The following is an 18,897-nucleotide window of genomic DNA, read 5'->3' on the forward strand; positions in this document are numbered from 1 at the left end:
AACAGGCCCTGCTACAAATGGACCTATTAAGATAGGCTGGACACACACAGTCACACACAGGCACACAGCTCACAGATACAAGGCACATACACACCTATCTATGCATATGTGAGAAACAAACAAAACAAACTGCGTCATTCTACTGGCCATTTTTCCTATGATGATGATAATAATATCTTCTAACCTAAAATACATTTTTAAAAGGTAGTTGTGGGAGACAAAACAGGTCTGCCCTATTTACATCACATATCACAAAATAATTAGAATGTGACTGCAATGCTTTCCAAATATTGTAAAATGAATCTAAAGATTTAAATTAAAAAAAAGACATAAAAGTCAGGCAAATCATAACCAAATGTTGATTCGTCACATTTTTCAGAACACAGTGTAGGTTGCTCTCACTGCTGATTGTTGCTTCAATTATGGTTCAGTCGGTCTGATTGGTGTGAGCATGTGTGCATATCTGCAAGTCTGAACCAATGCGTTTGTGAATGCATGATGTTGAATATGGATGTTCTGCTCCCCCACCACCATCATCATCCCTGCCTCTATCTGAAGCTTTTTGTACACATTTGTTGTGTTTTTTCTTTGAAGATTGGCCTTTTTTTAAAGTTTGCTTAAATGAAAGTTAAAAATACTGCTTTCAACACTAATTACTGGCAGAGAGCAGAGCAGACATGCACAAATAAAGAAATAAAGACATTCCTACTTTTTTCTGACCCTTGCGTTGCAAGGACTGAGACAGTGTACAGTATCTGAGTGTGTGTTAAGGCAGAGTGTGTATGTGCTCTCAGGGCACTGAGACTCCCAATCCTTAGGACTCCTTGTCCTTAGGGTAATGTGGTAGGACTGCGCTACTGTTGTTGGTGTGTGTGTATTTCTGTGCATGTATTTTGGGCATGTGTGTATAGTTAAGTAGTGAGTGCTGGGGGGCTTACGGGAGACGCACAATTAAGCTTAATTTTTAATGAATATTAATGGCATTAGCGTCAGATTTTGTGGAGATGTGCATCTGCCAAGGTGCAAGAGAAAAAAGGGGGATGACTAATTCATTTGGTAGTCATGAGGAGAGGGGCTGGAGACAGGAAGGGATGGGGGCTGAGTGGGGTGGAGGTGGTATTGATGAATAGGAGCCGGGTGGAGAAAGGGATGGTGATGGAGCAATGAAAGTGGGATAGGTGATAGGAAAAGTGATGGATAAAATGAAAGAGATGTGGAGTGGGAGGGATGTGGGAAGTGAGGAAAACTCCAGATATTAATGGGCACAGGGGATAGAGAGAAGGAAGAAAAGAGTGAGGGAGGTGAAGTGAAGGACAATTAAGTCTAAAAGGAGAGAGGGATGGGCAAGGAAGCAATAAAAATAATGAATATAAAAAATATATGTAACATTCTTTTGTTTTTGTTACTAAGAAATATCCTCACATCCTATCATACTATAAACAGAGGCTTCTGTGAGCCAGGCTTTTTGGACATTACTGCTGGCATTCCAAAAATATCTCTTCTAAATGTTGTTAAACAGTGCTCACCCTTCCAAACAAGAATTTTCATCCTGCCTCATGTGGGCAAAGAAGGATGAAGCTGAGCTGGGTGGAGGGATTTGTTAGGAGTCTAAGCCAGTTTCGTGGCCCAGCCATTCTTAACCCGTAGGACTAAAGCCAGCTCCAGGAGCCGCTGATCTTTGACCTCTTTGAGCAGAAGGTCTTCAGTATCATCATACTGACACAATACAAGTTATTAAATTACAAGCTGGTCTGACTACTTAAGCAAGCAAGTACTTGCAAGTCAAAACAATCGTCAGCATGCAGCATCGACATGTTTCTGCGTCCCAATCACTTACCAGCTGACTCCCATTCCTGAGTGGGTGGGATTAACATGGAGCTGCAATATTGATTTACGTCCATATAAAACCTCTGTGGCTCTATATATTACACCACATTCAGCAGTCATCTATTCAATCAAATCTAATATTACACTGCCTCTCCACACAGCTGTCTAATAGCATTTAACTCACAGTTTGATTCCTGCATTCCCTCATGTACTTCAAACGCTTGCCTTCAATATCCCTCATTCGTTTCTACTATGCCAAGATGAAGTCTTTTGAAAAGCACGGAGGATGAATGAGCGTGTGTGTGTGTGTGTGTGTGTGTGTGTGTGTAAAGACAGGATTAGCTGTGGCCTAAGGCTTAAGGTATGGAGTAGAGTGTGTTTTAGAAGCTTCTAAATTAGCTGGGAAATGGGATTTTGAGACAATGGACTGGAAAAAACTCAAATGAAAGGATGCACTTGCAGCACTCCTTCATTTGCCTCTGATGTTCTCTTTTTTTTTCACAGTTGTTCCTCTCATTTTATCTCTCTCTCTCTCTCTCTCTGTGCTTTTTTTACCACCTTATTTCTTCTAGCTATCACTTTTGAATCTCACCTTCTGTACTGTATATGAGTCTATGCCTGTCTTTGTGCCCTACCCCCTCCTAGCCTGTTTTTGTCTGTCTCACCCCCTCTGTCTGTATTTCAGTGATGATGTAAGAACTTGAGTGTAAACAGTAGTATGAGGCCAACCTCACTTTGACCCACTAAAAAAGGAAATCCCCTTGAGTATACACACACACACACACACACACACTAGACTCATATGCCTGAGTAAATATTGGACTCGGGTCAGCAGCCACTCTTCTGTTCTCAATTGCTTGTGTGAGTAACTGTCCATGTGCACATTTTTGTCTGTGAATTGAGTAGTACGCACATGTGAGGGTCCCCCAACACATTTCCTTGTCTTCCACATTTCCTTTTCCCTCCTTTCCCAAGTCTTTATTTACCTGGGGAGGTGTGTTCGTGTCTAAGCTGGGTTTATGCTTCAAAAGAACCACTTCCAACCATATAATAAAAGCCCGATGTTTCTCGTGCATTCCGACTCCCATTGATAAACACAGGGGTCCTGTATACACAAGATCAGGGCCTGCCAAGGGCCCCAGTGAAGAGAGGGGTTGCTTTTAAAATAGCACCTCAGTTCTTTGTTGCTGTACTGCTGTTAAGTGTCTCTTTCTCCCACCCACGTTGGGATTGATATGTGACCGCTGATGGAACCACATCTGGGTGTACGGGCTTTCCCCTTGACTTTTACATGTGGTTAGGGGGTATTGCTGGTTTTAGGGCTACTAGGTTGGGATTGGAATAAGAAAGCTATTGTGGCAAGATTATGATTTATTGTTTAATTTATTGTGTTTCTGTCTAAAACACAATTACATGGTGTAATTTGATTTATTATTTAAATCAAACATTTGTTAGTTAAGCTTCATAATTATCACTCAAGGTGAGTTCAACAGTTTACACATACACTGCTTTGCAACAAGTAGAAGAATCCTTAAGGTGAATGTCCTCAAAGCTTTTACCTTCACAGATTTGTAAAAAATTATATTCATCAAATTACTACTAAAATTAAATATTATGTTTGAATCTTACTTATATTATACATCTTAAATATTTGAATCACTGTGAACATTTGAACTAAAATTTAATTAAAAACTAGATACAAATTAGCCATAACACCCTCTGTCTTTTTGGAAATATACCAAAATGCAATTGCCTTAGTTCACTGTTTTGATTAATTAAAATTTAAAATTTTTGACACACTTCACAACATTTCGCTCTCTCTGCTTAATGTTTTACTCTATGTGTCAGAAATTTTGAAAACTGTGGAAGCAGGACACTTAGCTTAATTTTAATCTTGCTGAGAAGCTTTTACTCTCATTCCATTGGCCTTGAAAAAAAAAGAAACTGCACAAGACATGGCCAGATAGTAAAGCAAAGATATTGTGTGTCAAAAATTATACTTTTGAGTAAGTGTCCATCAAGTACCTACACAGCTAAAACACACTACTGTATAGTTTTCTATATTTTTTGTATTTGTGTTTTACTGATTTATTGGCTATTAATTATAATGTGGATTTAAAGGGACTAAACCTTTTCTTAATAATGAATAAATTAATACATTAACTTCTTGTCTCTGTGAGTGCACAGCTAGTAAAACAACAGACAAACTCTGTGAAGAAGAACTAAATCAATATATCTATCTACCTCTATATCTATAAGAATATGACTTAATATCAGATTTCATAAAGAATGCACACAAATACTGAATTGCTATCATTCACTCTGGATACACAAATTATGACACATTTTATGCTCTAATAATAGATCCATTTCACATGATACATTTCTTGCCGTAACGGATAACCTGCAGCTATAAAATTATATCACCTAGCTGACAGGAATATTGCCCAACTACTACAGTATAATCACACAACAGATAAGAAATCAAACTGTGGGGGAAAAGGATTTTGATAGTAAAATCTTCAAAGCGTGCTCTATGTGTGTGTCTGTGTATGTGTTGTATGCTATGTCTGGTTGTGTGTACAAGCACATGTGATCACTCGCCACGTCTCGCCGATCAGTTATCACTAATCCTTCCACTCAGAGCTCTTTAACAAGTTGCCATTGTGCTTAACATGATGGAGGAACGACCTCCGTGGTGAATGAAAAGAAGAGGGAGAGGGAAGGAGGGAGAGATACAGCGGGAGGGAAAGGGAGAGGGCAACATCTCCAACAATGGAGAGAAAATTGGTTTACACTAGATAGGCTTGTGATTACAGAGGGAAAGAAAATGACTTAGATTGAACAATAGGACCGTGTGTGCATATATTGGTGTGTATTTGTGCGTTTGTGTGTGTGTGTTTGTGTATGGGTGCATGTGTATGTGTGTGTGTTGAGGATTAGTGGCTGGTTAGGCCGGGATTTGGTTGAAATGAATTGGCGGGTACGGTGTGCTGATGTGTGCATGTTTGGATGTTTTTCAGTCTACATGTAGTGTATCAGTGTGTATTGAGTGTGTCTCTGTATTTCCTTGTGCAATGGGCCTGTTTGTGTTGTGACTTGATCTAACTGGGAATCACAGTCTTTATTACTGCCCTGTAAACCTGACGCACCTAACGGTCCAACTCAATCCATTTTGTCTCTTTTACACTATTTAAGACTATTTTCATAATGGAGTGTGTTTTTGAAGAAGCCAAATTTATGATGTAACTTGCATTTAGCAAGAAAAGTAATTTCTGTCTACTATCCTACTTTTAGCAAGGATCAAGATTTGTGTATCAAAGAGTTAAAAGTGAAGTACGAATGATGTTTTACAACTAAACCATAAACATATTATTCTCATGTACATGTTCATAGATAGAACACAGTGTAACAATGCCGTTTTTAAGTGACACTAAGACTTTTTTATTCCTTTATGTGGTAATTATATTTTGTCTTTGTAATTAACCAGTGTTATATTTGTTATATTTTATACCCAATTTTCTTTCCAATTTATTCTCATTGGCGCTGTTAAATATCTGTGTGTATATATTTTCAAAAAGCAAAAATAGAAGAAAATGTGCACATCTAAACCCATCTAGTATTGATCCAGGCCAGAAAATGCCACATTAAAGAACAGGGCAGCTTATTAAACTGTTATATATATAAAATTTTGGATGCAAATTGCGATTTTCAGGCAAACATCCATGTGAATAAAATCAAGCTTTACATACAAACAAAAATGACACATCTACATTTACTAGATCACATGGTGCATAAAAACAAAAAAGCTCATGTATGTTGAAAAAATCTATTTGGTTACACAATGTAATTGCAGTACATCTTCATCTATAATTTAATTTACTCACTGGTACTGGATATTTTTTTGATTTATTGATTATAGTGTTTCTGTTTCTTTGTGTCTTAATATAGGATACCCAGCAGGAGAGCTACAACACAAGGGTTCTTGCCCCAGGAAATTCTGGGAAGGCCAACAATGAGGATGGCATCTCTCAGAACCGCCCTTCCAGTCTGCCAGTGAGTGACAGACAATAAAGTCTGCTAATAAGCACAAAGAATTGCTGAGTTGGTAACTTAAAAGTATAGTACATCTTTAGACGCCAGGCAGGACTGTGCAACAGTCTTTGGGGGTCTTTGTTGTTGCAGTATTTCCAGCTAAAAGTTTAACTTTCAGTTGTGAACTTTTCTGTCCAATCAAACACCTCCACTCACCCTGTGACCTGTCTCTTTGTCCCATATCCCATGGGGGACATGGATTTGACTTCTAGTTTTAGATCTCATGCCTATGTTTTGACTGGTGTCCGTGTTGAAGGCCACATGCATCAGTGCGTGCTCTCAGCATCATGCACTCACTCACACATACACCCACATGCACAGAAAAACATATGCACAGACACAGACAATTCCGCTAAACACACACAGTCACACATGCAAACCCACACACACTGCCTCTTGGCATTTGGGCGAGCTAAAAATCGTTAAGCAGGTTGACTGGAGGAGTAATTGAGAAGAAATGGTGAGGCCAGGCTGATCTATGTGGGGAGAGAGATGTGGGCTGCTCCAGTTTTTTTGGCTAAACTAATCGGTTTTTACTCTCTATCATTTCTCCCCTTACAGCTCCTCAGCACTTTCAAGAATAGAATAAATAGACATTTGCAAATGGTTGCAAATATTGGCACTGCTTGAGGTGTGTGCCGTTTAATTTACCAGATACTTTGGAACTGCCTCCGAAGTGGAAGAACAAACTGCAAGAAAAGTTAAATTAAATGTATGAACACAAATTAGGCCATAATGTTTTACCTGCACTGATACTTTTAAAGTCTGTGTACACAGGTCGTCCTCTGTCTTTCAACAAACTCTGATGGTTGACTTTGCCTTGTTTCAGATCAGCAGCTGAGTTATCTGTCAGTTTTGCTGTTACTGTGATTCCTATTACTTCTTATTCTCACACACACACAAACACAGACACACACACACACACACACACACACACACATTTTTCCTTCTCCAGAACATACTAATAGCATGTCATTTGCTTTATCTTAGCATTTCTCCCTTTTCTTTCCTTTTTATTCTCCCACCCTCTTTACCCCACCCCCTCCCCTTCCTCCCCTTCTGTCTAAAGCAACATCATGAAAGCTTTTTTTTCCCCTTATGCTATAATGAGAAATGGCCTTGATGTATCAGTGTGTGAATCCGTTGCGAAAGAGGAAAGTAAGGCGAGGAGCCACTGCTGTCGTGGGGGCCAATCTATTTGAACCACCATCACTATCACCCCATATTCCCTCACCACTTTAATCCTGGCGTGCTACCCCTTGGGTTCTTCGTGTGTTTTCACATCTCATCCAAAGCGCATGGCTTACCGAGATCCTAATCGGCAGCAAGTTTTGATGACAGAGAGGGAGAGATGGATAGAGGGGGAGAGAGAGAAAGAGAGAAAAATTGCTTGGCGTTTGCCAGGCTCTTCTAGCAAGCTGTCATCGCAAAGATGTAACCGTTCTTTTTTTTTTTTCTCCCCCTCTCTCTTTCTCACTCTCTCGCTGGCGTTTGATGTCAGATCTAAAGCTGCTGTCATCTTTTCTTTTTCCCTTTCTCTCTGTCAGAAGGGAGGGAGTGCGGGTCGGCAAAGTGTCATGTTGTTGTTTTGGGACGAGTCTGCTGTGTGATGTGGCGGGATTTTTGAAGGGAGACCAAAGGGAGAAAGCTTTAGTAACTTATCACAAATGCAAGTCACAGTGCCCCTTTGGATCTTTTAAAATGTAATGTATTGGAGATACAACATGGCTTACAGTCCATGTCATTGTACACTAGCTGTATTCTTAATGCTGCTAATAATATAAATCACCAAGTCTTTGATGTTTTAGTTACAAAAAAAGTAGTGTTGGTGCTGCTACATGTAGTTTGGAGTGTAGCATTTTTACTTTCAATTGTGTTTTCAGGTAGCTTTGGCAGTGATTCAATGTTCATTAGATGCATTTAAACCTTTATTTAACATTGGTTTGTGTTTCTTTTCTGTCATAGTTGTCATAAATCTTAATGAATAAGTGAATGGTGTTTTTTCGTTGTATCTGTTTTAGTTTTAGTGTAGTTTAGCTTTTTTGAATTGTATCTTTTGAAAGACGCAATATTCTTAGTGATCTGTTACAAATAGTCAGCATTTGTTTACCACTTTTGGTAAAAAAGTGGTAAAGCGCTCACCACCTGATTTAGAACTCACTAAATCAGGAATTAGCACCCACCACCTGATTTTCAATACAATGCTAGCATTAACACTTCAATAGTCTTCTTGCAATGTTTTTATCCCTGCAGTCTAGTGGAGCTTGTTACTCCAGTTCTGTACAAAGCCAAAGTTGGCAGCCAGACTAAAGGTGAACAACTAAAAAGTGTATATTATTTGCATAAAGTCAATTTATTATTATTTGTATTTATCTGTTTATTTAATTTTCAGTTATTTTCTTCCCTAATACACAATGCAATTTTTATTTCAAAACTAAATTGTAAGGAGTCACCAACTGTTTGTGAACAGTTTGTGAAAATGATTTTAGATGCTATTGTATATTTGCAACCACCAAAGCCAAAAAATTACTTTTGATAGAACATTTTTGATTTACTGTTTACTTCTTCTTATCTCTTTGTGTCCAACATTAATGGATGTCTACATTGCATTATTTCAAATTAAGTTATTCCCCCAGACAGTTATAAGTCAGTGAAAGGTGACATGTCATGTTGGTTACTGATGGGGTCCTACAGAGCTGTCCAGCTGATTGGCACAAGATGATGTGTTGACTATAGCCTGCAGCATAGACATTTGGATTTCAGAGAAATATAAGAGTGAGACGTTTGTGTTGTCTTCCTCTCTGTAGCACCCTTGTCCTTTTGCATCTTTTGCCTAACATTGCTAAGCTGAGCCAGATCTTTCAGTGCCACAGTGAGGTGAAAAGCCAGGAATTTCATACCCGCTACTCCACCCCCCCAAACCCCTCCCCTACACTACCAACCCCCACCCCCACCCCCACCCCCGTTCCAGTCACTACATGTTCCCTGCTCTCCAGCGCTCCCCTGACAGCCTGCCAAGCTGCTGCACAGCCTCCCATCCTCTGGGACATGGGAGAGGATGGCCAGCCATGTGGAAAGACAGAGAGAGAGAGAGATGGGGGTGGGAGGATGAGGTGAGGAAACGAGAGAGGAGGGGAAGACCAGCATGAGAAAGAATGAGTAAGAGAGAGAGACAGAGGGAAAGAAAGAGGGCGTGAAGCAGTGAAGTGAAACGTGGTTATCTTTTTGTCACTTGTTCAGGGTGAGGGTTGTTGAATTCAGGCTATGGGGTTCCGGCAGCGGCATGTTATTCACACTAGCGCACACACACGCACACAGACCCACAGAAACACTCGCACACTTTCGGTGCTCATTTGCCCCTCCTTGACTTATTTTCCATCAGACATAAGAGAAAATTCAGAAACACTATCTCTCCCCTCTTACTCCTGTCCACTTTGCCCTCCTCAGTTTTTCTGAGTGTTAGGTCATGAATGATTGACAGGGCACAGCTGGAAAGGCCTGTTCTCCCCCCTCTCTCTCACTACTTACTCACACACACCTCTTTGCTCACAACCACACATTTATCACACACTTTGATACACATTCTGTCCTCTGTGAGAGACTTTCGCACACCAAGTGTGTGTGTTCTACAGAGCATGTCAGTCAGGCTGCCTATACAGTATGTGCTCTCGCTCTGGCTCTCCCCACTGCTGTGTTTTATTTTAGAGTCCCCAGGCAGGCAGACAGGCCAGCAGGCAGCACAGAGTAATGTCATCCAGCAGGGTTGGATTCAGCCTCCACATTAGTGCACATAGGAGAAAGAATAGGAAAAGAGAGAAAAGGAGGCAGAGGGAGTGAAGAAAGCAATGAAATATAAGGGCGATGAAGAGGAGAGGAACAGTTTAAAGGGTGGGAGAGGCAAGGAAGTGAAAGGAGAAGAGGGAAGGGCTTATGTAGTCATATATACATTCATAGCAGTCGTACCAAGTGCATTTTCTATGTAGGTCCACAGTTTCTTATATTTTTGGATACATTTATGTGATAGCTATTTGACTTGTGATTTTGCAGAATGTGGAGAGAGAAAAGGAAGGTAGGTGGGGAAGAGAGAGGGAGGCAGGAATAGCCAACATGTTCTCTGGACCTCGCTGCCTATTCTTAGAACAGGCAGCAGCACCGAAGGCCACAGCAGCTCTCTGCCACTGCTATGAACACATAGCACCTCTGAGAATAACCCAGCCAATCTGATGTCAGTTTCATACTCAGAGGTACTGAGGAATGTTCACAGTCATGTCAGTGTCAAACCTGTAGAGCTTTTTGTTCAAATACTGGTGAAAGTGATTTATTCAGTGTCACTTTATGTGCTGGTAACACATACATGCTCCATAGGATTTCAGAACTTACCCTAGAATTTTCCTTTTTTTTTTTTTTTTACTCATGTACTCTTCTGATACCACCTATGCCCTGTTTCGGCAGATATCATGACACAGCAAGTCTGGGGACCCTCGTTCCATCTAAAATGCAGACAAGCTATTTTTCCTCTTGTATGCCGGCCTGTTTTCATTTGCCTCTCATGAATCATTTAGTGCGCATACACAGTTTCATGTACACAAGTAGTTTTTTTTGATCCTCCAGAGCTGGGAACATGTGTTTTTGTTGGGGCTGTACCATTTGTTTCCCACAACGCATACAGACATACAGGAAGTGGAATTGCTCTGCAGGGGAATTTCTTGAGTTCTTTCATCTTCATACATAATCCACATCGTTCTTTGCCTAGAGAGTTTACTTGTGAACATACCTGAAATAAAACCAGTTCAGCAGTTTGGTTCACTGGTATTTTACTCTAGTTTAAAATTCTCAAAGTTTATATAGCCACATAGGAAATGATCTGAAATTAAAACAGATTTCTGTCTTAATACAAGCTTTCAATACTACAGCTCAGGTTTGAAAAGAGCCCAGTTTATAGTTGTAAGATCGGAACCACTTGAACCCCTATGTTGTTACGGTGCTGAAGTGTCCTTTAGCAGGACACCAAATTCCTACCAGCAGTCATTTGCGGCTGACATTGCACTCTCATCCCCTGTGGGGCTGAGACACACCAAAAACAGTTCCCTATGGAGATCAATAAGGAATTTTTAAAATTTTGTTTGCGATTAAGGCTTTTAGTTGTATTTTAAAACAATTCTTGATGGCTACATACTGTTGTACCTACTGGAATCTATGCTGGCCAGTGTAAGTTGTTAAAGCAAGCTGGTAACACAAGACTGAGCAGCAGTGGTAAAGAGAGGAGGGAAAAGCTCCTCAGCTGTGGAGGAGGCCATGTTTATACTCAACCACCCCTGCCAGGCTTCCTGACTGAACCTTGCAGAGTAAAAAGGTGATAATAAAACGTTGTGCGTGTGCATTTGTGTGTGTGTATGTGTACTCTGTCCAACCACATACACACTTTCTTACCACTAGGCTTGCACATGTGTACAACCCTTGCATGTTACAGGCTATTTGACAGTGTGGGGAATGGAGACGGATGAACTTGGTTAAGAAAACACCAGTCCGGTTCTAATGGCGCCTGTCGATTAGAAAATAGACAGAAGGAGGGAGATGAGGGAGGAGGAGGAGATGGATCGAGGACTGACCCTAGAAGGAGAGAAATGTTTCCCCTCTGTATCTTTTTTTCTTCCTTTGGCCATCAGTTCTCTTTCTATGGCTGGTGTCTTCTGTTAACACTTATTTTTTTCTGACAGATTAGGAAAACTAGTTTAAATTCAGAACATAAGTGGACAGAGTTTCCAAAAGAAGTAGTCTGTATCTGATTTCTGCAGTAACATTTAAATGACAAAGCTATCACTCTGCATATAGTGTTTTTTATACGTAGCATGATGGTGGGGAGGTTAGTGCTTCCACCTCACAGCTACAGTAGAAGGTGCTCAATTTGAATTCCAGGCCAGCTATGACTCTTATGTGTGGCGTTTGCATGTTCTCTCCCCATACTTGCGTGGGTTTCCTCCGGGTTTCATCGCACAGTCCAAAGACATACATGCTTGGTTAATTAGAGACTCTAAATTGCCTGTAAGTGTAATGTATGCACATCTGTTAATATCTCTAAAAATTGCAGCAGTTTATTTTGTATATGTCCTTTATTTGCTTAGGGTAAAAACACACACATCAACACCTTCCTCCTGGTCTTCCATGTTCCACCACGGGTCAGCAGTGTGACAGAGTGTGAAAGCTGAGGCTGCTACATCGAGTCAGTGGATACGCTCAGTAAATGAAAATGACACATTGCACGTTTAACTTGTTTTACTTGTTCTTTGGCACTTTACATCCTGTTTTCCTAAAATGAAATAAGGACATTGGCTAGACATCACCTCAATCCACTCAGTTCAATTTGGTTTTCATAAAACACCAATTTCAGTTGATCCCAGAACACCAAATAGTGTATACTTGATATATAGATTTTATTTTCAGCGATCCTGAATGCCAGATATGTCGTTCTGGCTCTAAACCCTCCATTATAAATGGTGACTTTCTGTTACAACATTAATATTTATAAAAGCTGTTAAAATGGTGTAAAGAAAATGATTGAGCCAATCTGAAATGAAGATTAAGGTTAATGGCTTGGTTGTGGGAATGCTCTCTTGTCAGATGACCATTTAGTATATGAATCTGGTAGAACATATTTTTCTTATTGAATTTAGGTAATAAGTAACAGAAGGAAGCTTGTTTTTATTGTATTTTTTTTTTTACAATTGACTCTTTGTGACACATGCTGTAAGAAGGGAACAGCAGAGAGAAACAGAGAATTAGAGACAGAAGTTGCTTTAGAATGAAAGGATGTATAAAAGAAGACACCATCTTCCTTATTTCCTTCTCAGTTTCCTCATCTCAACCCACTTCCTCACTATTTTACTTCCTCTTACCTTGGCTTCATTGGTCTAGTTCTGGCTTTTCTGGGTTTATTTTCAATGTCTGGCCTTGGGTACTTGGCCTCCCAGCAAGCTGTCTAGGCAGAGAGTAAAGAAAGAGAGCAATATGACAGAATTAAAAGAGGGATGGAGGAGGGAAGGAACCATCCGCAGAGGAATATTCTGTCATCACCATGGCTCCCTCTGGCTGCTTGGAGGCTGAAATTACATCTAAGATTGAAGTTAGAGGCTGCAAAACTGCCAGCGTTGCTATAGTGACAGGAAGTGTGTGTGTGTGTGTATGTGTGTGTGTGTGTATGTAAACTCCTTGGGAGGTTTATTATGCACGATCCGCACTGTGACTAGTCCTGACGCTGTTACAGTGCTGTTATTAATCTACTCTCATAAGATACCTGTGCTTTAAACCCCATCCAAATCCGCACACACACACACACACACACACACACACACCCCATTTCACAGCTGGATTCAAACTTCACAACGCGCCTTTTAAAGATTAAGATAAAGTTTTTTCCTCCTATTATCTTTGAGAAGGTTTAGCTGGCTGCACACTGTGCTCACAGGCAAATGCACAGGCAAAACACACACACACACACACACACACACACACACACACACACAAGCACACGCACATACACATAGTTGTTCAGATTGCAGATAACTGTGTTTGGGATGTTTGAGCAGCTAATGTTCCACTGAGTCCTTGAATATTTATGGCTTTTGTTTTATCAAATAGTGGAGAAAAGCTAAGATTCATGGATTAATAGATTGCTTGATCAATAGAGATCGAGAGAGATTGATAGATAGAGAAGGATATGATAATAACAAAGAGAAAAACCAAGAGAGGGAGAGAAGACATGTATATGGAGTGAGGGATGAAGAGGGTGAAAATAATGTTCCATTAATGCAGAGCCAGGCTCTTGCTGAGGGCCCAACACCAATCTGCATCTCCCTACAGTCTCCCTGCTATACATTTTTCATGAACGCTGAGCTGGAATTAGCGACGGATTGCTGCTGCAAATCGCTTCTCCTTGGTCAGGGGTCCATGGAGAGTAAAGAAACAGGGGAAGAGAATAGTGAGAAAGAAGGGAGGGAAGAGTGCAAAAATGAAAAGATGTGAAATAGAGGAGAAGGAATGGATGATTAAAGTCATGTGGGCAGATTATGTATAGTTTAGTATTTCACATGTGGTGTCTGCACCCCTATATTTGCATTTATTTTGACCTACTTATATATGATCCAAGTCACACACATTGTTCATGATTTTCTCAACATATTACCTCTCCTTGGCCAGAGCACTATATACATAGTTGTACCCCCAATCTTGCTCTCTCCACACCAATGCAGCCCACTTTCATTTTCCACTAATGACCTTGTGCTGCCACACTAGCAGTTACAGACTCACACTGATGGCTCACTTGCTATAGCTTATATGCTGACTGGTTGTTCACCTGCTCTCTAGTTCTCTGACCTTTCTGAGTTTAGCTTTGTGAGTTTGAAAGGCATTTGCAGTGAACAATAGCATAGCATAAAATACAATTTTGCACCTGGGGTTTTGTTAAAGTTTATTTTAAAATAATTATGGTGGCCCCATTTTAGCATTTCAAGGATCACTGGCTTTCAGCTTGTCCCTTCAGGGGTCGCACGTTGATTTGGCATGAGTTTTTACACCGGATTCCCTTCCTGGATTCCCACAACCGTCCAATTTTTTATCTGGCTTTGGGACCGGTACCAAGGTGGCCCTTGGAGGCTGAGCACCAAGATCCAAACTGTCACTGTTTGGCTGTCCACTTCTACAATACTGCTGCTTAACTGTCTTCTGGATTATGAGTGTTTATGTATGAGTGATGAAAAGAAAATGATCTTTGACAGAGAACAGCCATGTGTTTGTGTTTATGCGTGTTTATATGTGTATGTTGGGTGGGGTGGTGGGTTGTAATCTGTTCTCTCTTGCCAGTCATAGTTATCAAAGCTGTCGATATGGTGCTCGTATAGACACAAGCAACAGTCCTCAGTCTGGATGTCCAGGAGAGTGTGTGCATGTGTGCCTTATATTTGTTTCCAGCTTTATATGTGCATTTGTGCATGATCTTTGGCTGTGTGTGTGTGTGTGTGTGTGTGTGTGTGTGTGTGTGTGTGTGTGTGTGTGTGTGTGTGTGTGTGTGTGTGTGTGTGTGTGTGTGTGTAAAAAGCTTTAATGACTGGAAGGTGTTGAAGAATAGTCAAAGAGGGAATAGAAGAAGAAAGGAAGAAGAAGAAAGGAGGTAAGAAGAGGAGTTCTAGCTGACAAGGAAAAAAAAAAGGAAGGGGGCTTTGAGGTGTGAAGGGGTTATCTCCTTTTAGCGATCTTCCCTGGCTGATGCCGGTTGTTCTGCTCTTCAAATGTTTATTGCCCTACCAGCCTGATTACTGTCAAGGCTTGGCAGAGCGTTACAGTGGGACAATACTTGCATAGCATTTGCTTTTGTAACACTGTCATACATGTGGAAGCTTGCACACGACGACACACTGCGAGGGTCACTGATGGTCCATTTCCATCAGTTGCACTGCTCTTTTGATAGTGTACGACCATCTGTCAGACCTGGCCAAATGATTAAACAAGTCCTCCGTTTTTCTTATTCTCTCTGTCCCTCATTGTTCTACGTGTGTTACTGTGCCAACAGTGTGATTGGGTTCTCCAAACATATCAGCAACCTGTGACCTCCAAGAGGCATGAAACATAACTATCCAGTGTTGCATGTCTCTCTACCAATGTTGCTTGACTCCCATCTCTAGACAATTACTGGTAATTAAGAAACTTCCCTTCTGTTCTGAAAACCTTTTTTTAAATGCATTCTTTATAAACTCTAATTTGTTGAAATGTTTTTGCGGGTTCTGAATTTAGTTGCTATAATTGATTCTTATTAAGTTTTAATTGTTATTTCTCTATGTATTGAGTTTGTTTTAATTATTTCATTATGTATAAAGGCCCCTAGAGTCCAGATCATCCATAAAAACCCAGTGGTTATTAAAAAAATATGCTGCAGCTCATCTTAAAGAAATAGCTCTTGACCATTTGGAGGCAAAGAGTTTAGGTTAATTTCTGTTCAAGGTGTGTGCATTTGTTTATGTGTCTACAATGTGTTTATTTAGAGCTTAGAATACATTTTGCCCCTGTGCCTATTCTCTTTTAAATGCACTTTGCTTCAAATTAAGTATGTTCACATATTACATTTAATTACTTTTGACAAATGCTTTTGTTAAAGCAATTTACATGTCTTACCCCATGGATGAGGAAAAGAATGTGAATACCTCCTTCACCTTTCACCAAAAGATAAAGGTTAATTTATGCAGCCAAACACAAAACCTATCATATCATAAGAATCACAAAAGGATCTGTTCTTTTATAGTTCAGGTTTTTACACAAGAACCTATACACACACACACACAAACACACAGTCGGGGTAATTTTGAAAGAGTCTTGTGATAGCTTTGCATAGCATTTGGGCTAATGGCGCACCATGTGCTTCCTCCCAGGTCGGTGCATCCATTAGCAGCCATATTACTGCCACATAATGGCTTATTGGTTGGTGGGAAAAATTACCAAGGAGCCAAGATAAAAAAAAGAAGGAGAGAGACAGAGAGATAAAAAGATGAAGAGAGAGGGAGAAAGAGATGAAGAAAGCTGTCTCAGGCTGTGCCTCCGAATTGAGTTACAGTTGTTATGATTTGTTGTCTCTCAAGTCGTTTTTTTCTCTCTTCTCTCTCATTTCTTGTTCCCCTCCACCCCAACCCACCCTTTCCTGTTCACCCTCAGGGCTTTGGGTGGTTTTTATCTTTCTAATGAGCCGTTGATTTTTATTTTTTTTTTAGATTCTTTTTGTCGTTACTTCATTTGTTCTGGGTGGAAAGCAATATTTGTCATATTGTCAAGCCAGTGTTTGCATCTGGCTTGTGTGTGTGTCTGTGTTTGTTAACTGCAGTAGGGCCAAGTGGTGTAAAGTGTTTACACCATGGTTTTGGCGTTGGTGGCAGAAGTGGACACAGGGGTCAGAGTAGTTTGGCACAGTGGCCTAGGTCACCCTGTTGTGCTCTTAGCCTTATCAATATTCAGCATAGTGGGCGGCTTGTACTTGAATTGATTGCTTTAATTGGTTGGACATTTTTGCAACACACACACACAGCTTTCTAGCAGTTTCTGCTGTGCAATGTTTCATCCAAATGTACTGTTGCTGTGGTAGTTTGTCCAAAGAATGTGGGACTCTGTACTGTTCATTTTTGCATGACTCATTCTGTTCCTACACACTTATATGCATATTGTGTAAACACACATGCATGCAAGAACACACTCATGCATACATATACAAACAGACAGTTTGGAGTAGGGAGAAGTTTAAAGGTGATCCTCTGTTATGAGCAAAATTCATAAATATGTATAGAGAGATTATAATGCATACACTCCAGACAGTGTGTTTATATGCACTGTCAGTCACTATGTTTATGTGTGTATATTAGTGGCTGCCTAGAGGTAACTCAGTGAGCATGTGCGTACTTTGTGGTTTATTTTGGTTTGTGCTTTTGTGTGTATGTTTGTATGAGTGTGTGTGTGTGAGGGGGTTAAAATAATGTGGAAATCTAATTCACCTTGAAGTGTCCTTCTCTCTTCTCTTGCCGCCCCCGTATTTTTGCCTTTGTCTTTGCTTTGAATGCAGTGCAACACTTAGTTCAAAGAGAAATGACTGCTTGTGCGTGTTTGTGTGTGTGAATGCGCTAGTGTGTGTTGATTTGGAATCATAACTGGGTTCAAGATGGAAAGAGGGAGAAAGAGAGAAAGATTTGCCGCTGGACTCCTCTAACATCACACATACACTCTATCCTATTCTTTCCTATCAAGAGGCAGCCAAGCTTAGATGATCACTTGTCCTTCTCCTATTGGCCCCCTCCCCAATTAAAAACAACCTGGGACAGAGGAGAAAGAACAGGGTGGGTGACGGGGAGACAAGGTTAACTTAAGAAAGGAGAAGGTGACAGAAGGACAAGAGATGGAGTGAATCAATTCAGGGTGGTAAAATTATGGTGGTGTCAGAAAGAGAAAGAGAGAAGCATTTTCATTTACTCCTTGGGAACCTTTCACCTCCTTGTTGTTATTCAGGACTGAAAGAATTGTGGGGTTGGGCAAACAACTGAGGTCGGAACCTTTAAACAACTCTTCATTTTCTACGGTGGAATTTATTCCGTGCACTCGCATTGCCTCCTACTTTAAACTGAAGGATGTGTTTGTTTGTAGTAGGTGCACAAATTTTTCTTCATGTTTCATCCTGATCTCAATTTGAGCTTGTACTGTATGTTCGCTAATGCTTTGGCATGGCATAATGAACTGTATTCGATGGATCAATGTATGACTTTCTGTTTCCTGAAAGACCCGAAAAACTGAAAGTTTTAAGAAACGAAGAAAAAAGGGAAAAAATAGATGCAAACAAGGGGGAAAGGACACATCAAAATGTCAATGTAAAAAGAAGGAAATTAAGGACTCAAAAATGTAAGAAATGAAATTGAAGAAAGCTAAGGATGTAATGATATGTGAACCAAAATAATGTAAGAAATACAGGGTTTTAAAGAGAGAACAGCCAGACTAAGAACATAATTGATTTAGACTGCCGAAGAAGAAATATTCACATCCTCACTGGGCCAGATGGGGAGTATGTGTTTCCCCATCTCTCCCTTGCTGTCTCACTCACTTCTCCTGGGTCCCACCGAGGCTGATTTAAGACAAGGAAGCAGCAGGTCTGGAGACAGTAAAGGTCACTTTGTCTTCCTCCTTTTCCCCGCTGAAATGATTTCCACTCAAACTCCTCTGCCAACTTAATTTTCCCTCTGCTGTGAGGAGAAATGTTGTAGATTGCCAGAGAGACGGAAACTTTACAATGATAATTCACCGTTTCACACACACACAGCGATGGTGGTGGCTGCCATGCAAGGTGCTCCCCTGACCTACCAGAAGCAACTTGGTCAGGTGTCTTGCCCAAGGACACTTTCATATGTACTCGGGACCGGGGATCGAACCACTGACCCTGTGATCTGTGGACAGCTGCCTTAT

The 18,897-nt window shown here is 40.5% G+C and overlaps 1 protein-coding gene across 13 annotated transcripts in view; it reads left to right on the forward strand.

Moving 5' to 3' along the window:
• The window catches only part of LOC137101202 (AT-rich interactive domain-containing protein 1B-like), a 162,476-nt gene that overhangs the window by 49,557 nt on the left and 94,022 nt on the right, over window positions 1–18,897 (forward strand). For all 13 annotated transcript variants that reach the window (XM_067479288.1, XM_067479286.1, XM_067479287.1 and 10 more), the window contains one exon: window positions 5,779–5,883. In XM_067479288.1, coding sequence (XP_067335389.1) covers window positions 5,779–5,883 — 105 coding nt within the window. The remainder of the gene's footprint in view (window positions 1–5,778; window positions 5,884–18,897) is intronic.

Source organism: Channa argus, chromosome 16 (assembly GCF_033026475.1).
Source record: "Channa argus isolate prfri chromosome 16, Channa argus male v1.0, whole genome shotgun sequence".
In the NCBI taxonomy this organism is placed as follows: domain Eukaryota; kingdom Metazoa; phylum Chordata; class Actinopteri; order Anabantiformes; family Channidae; genus Channa; species Channa argus.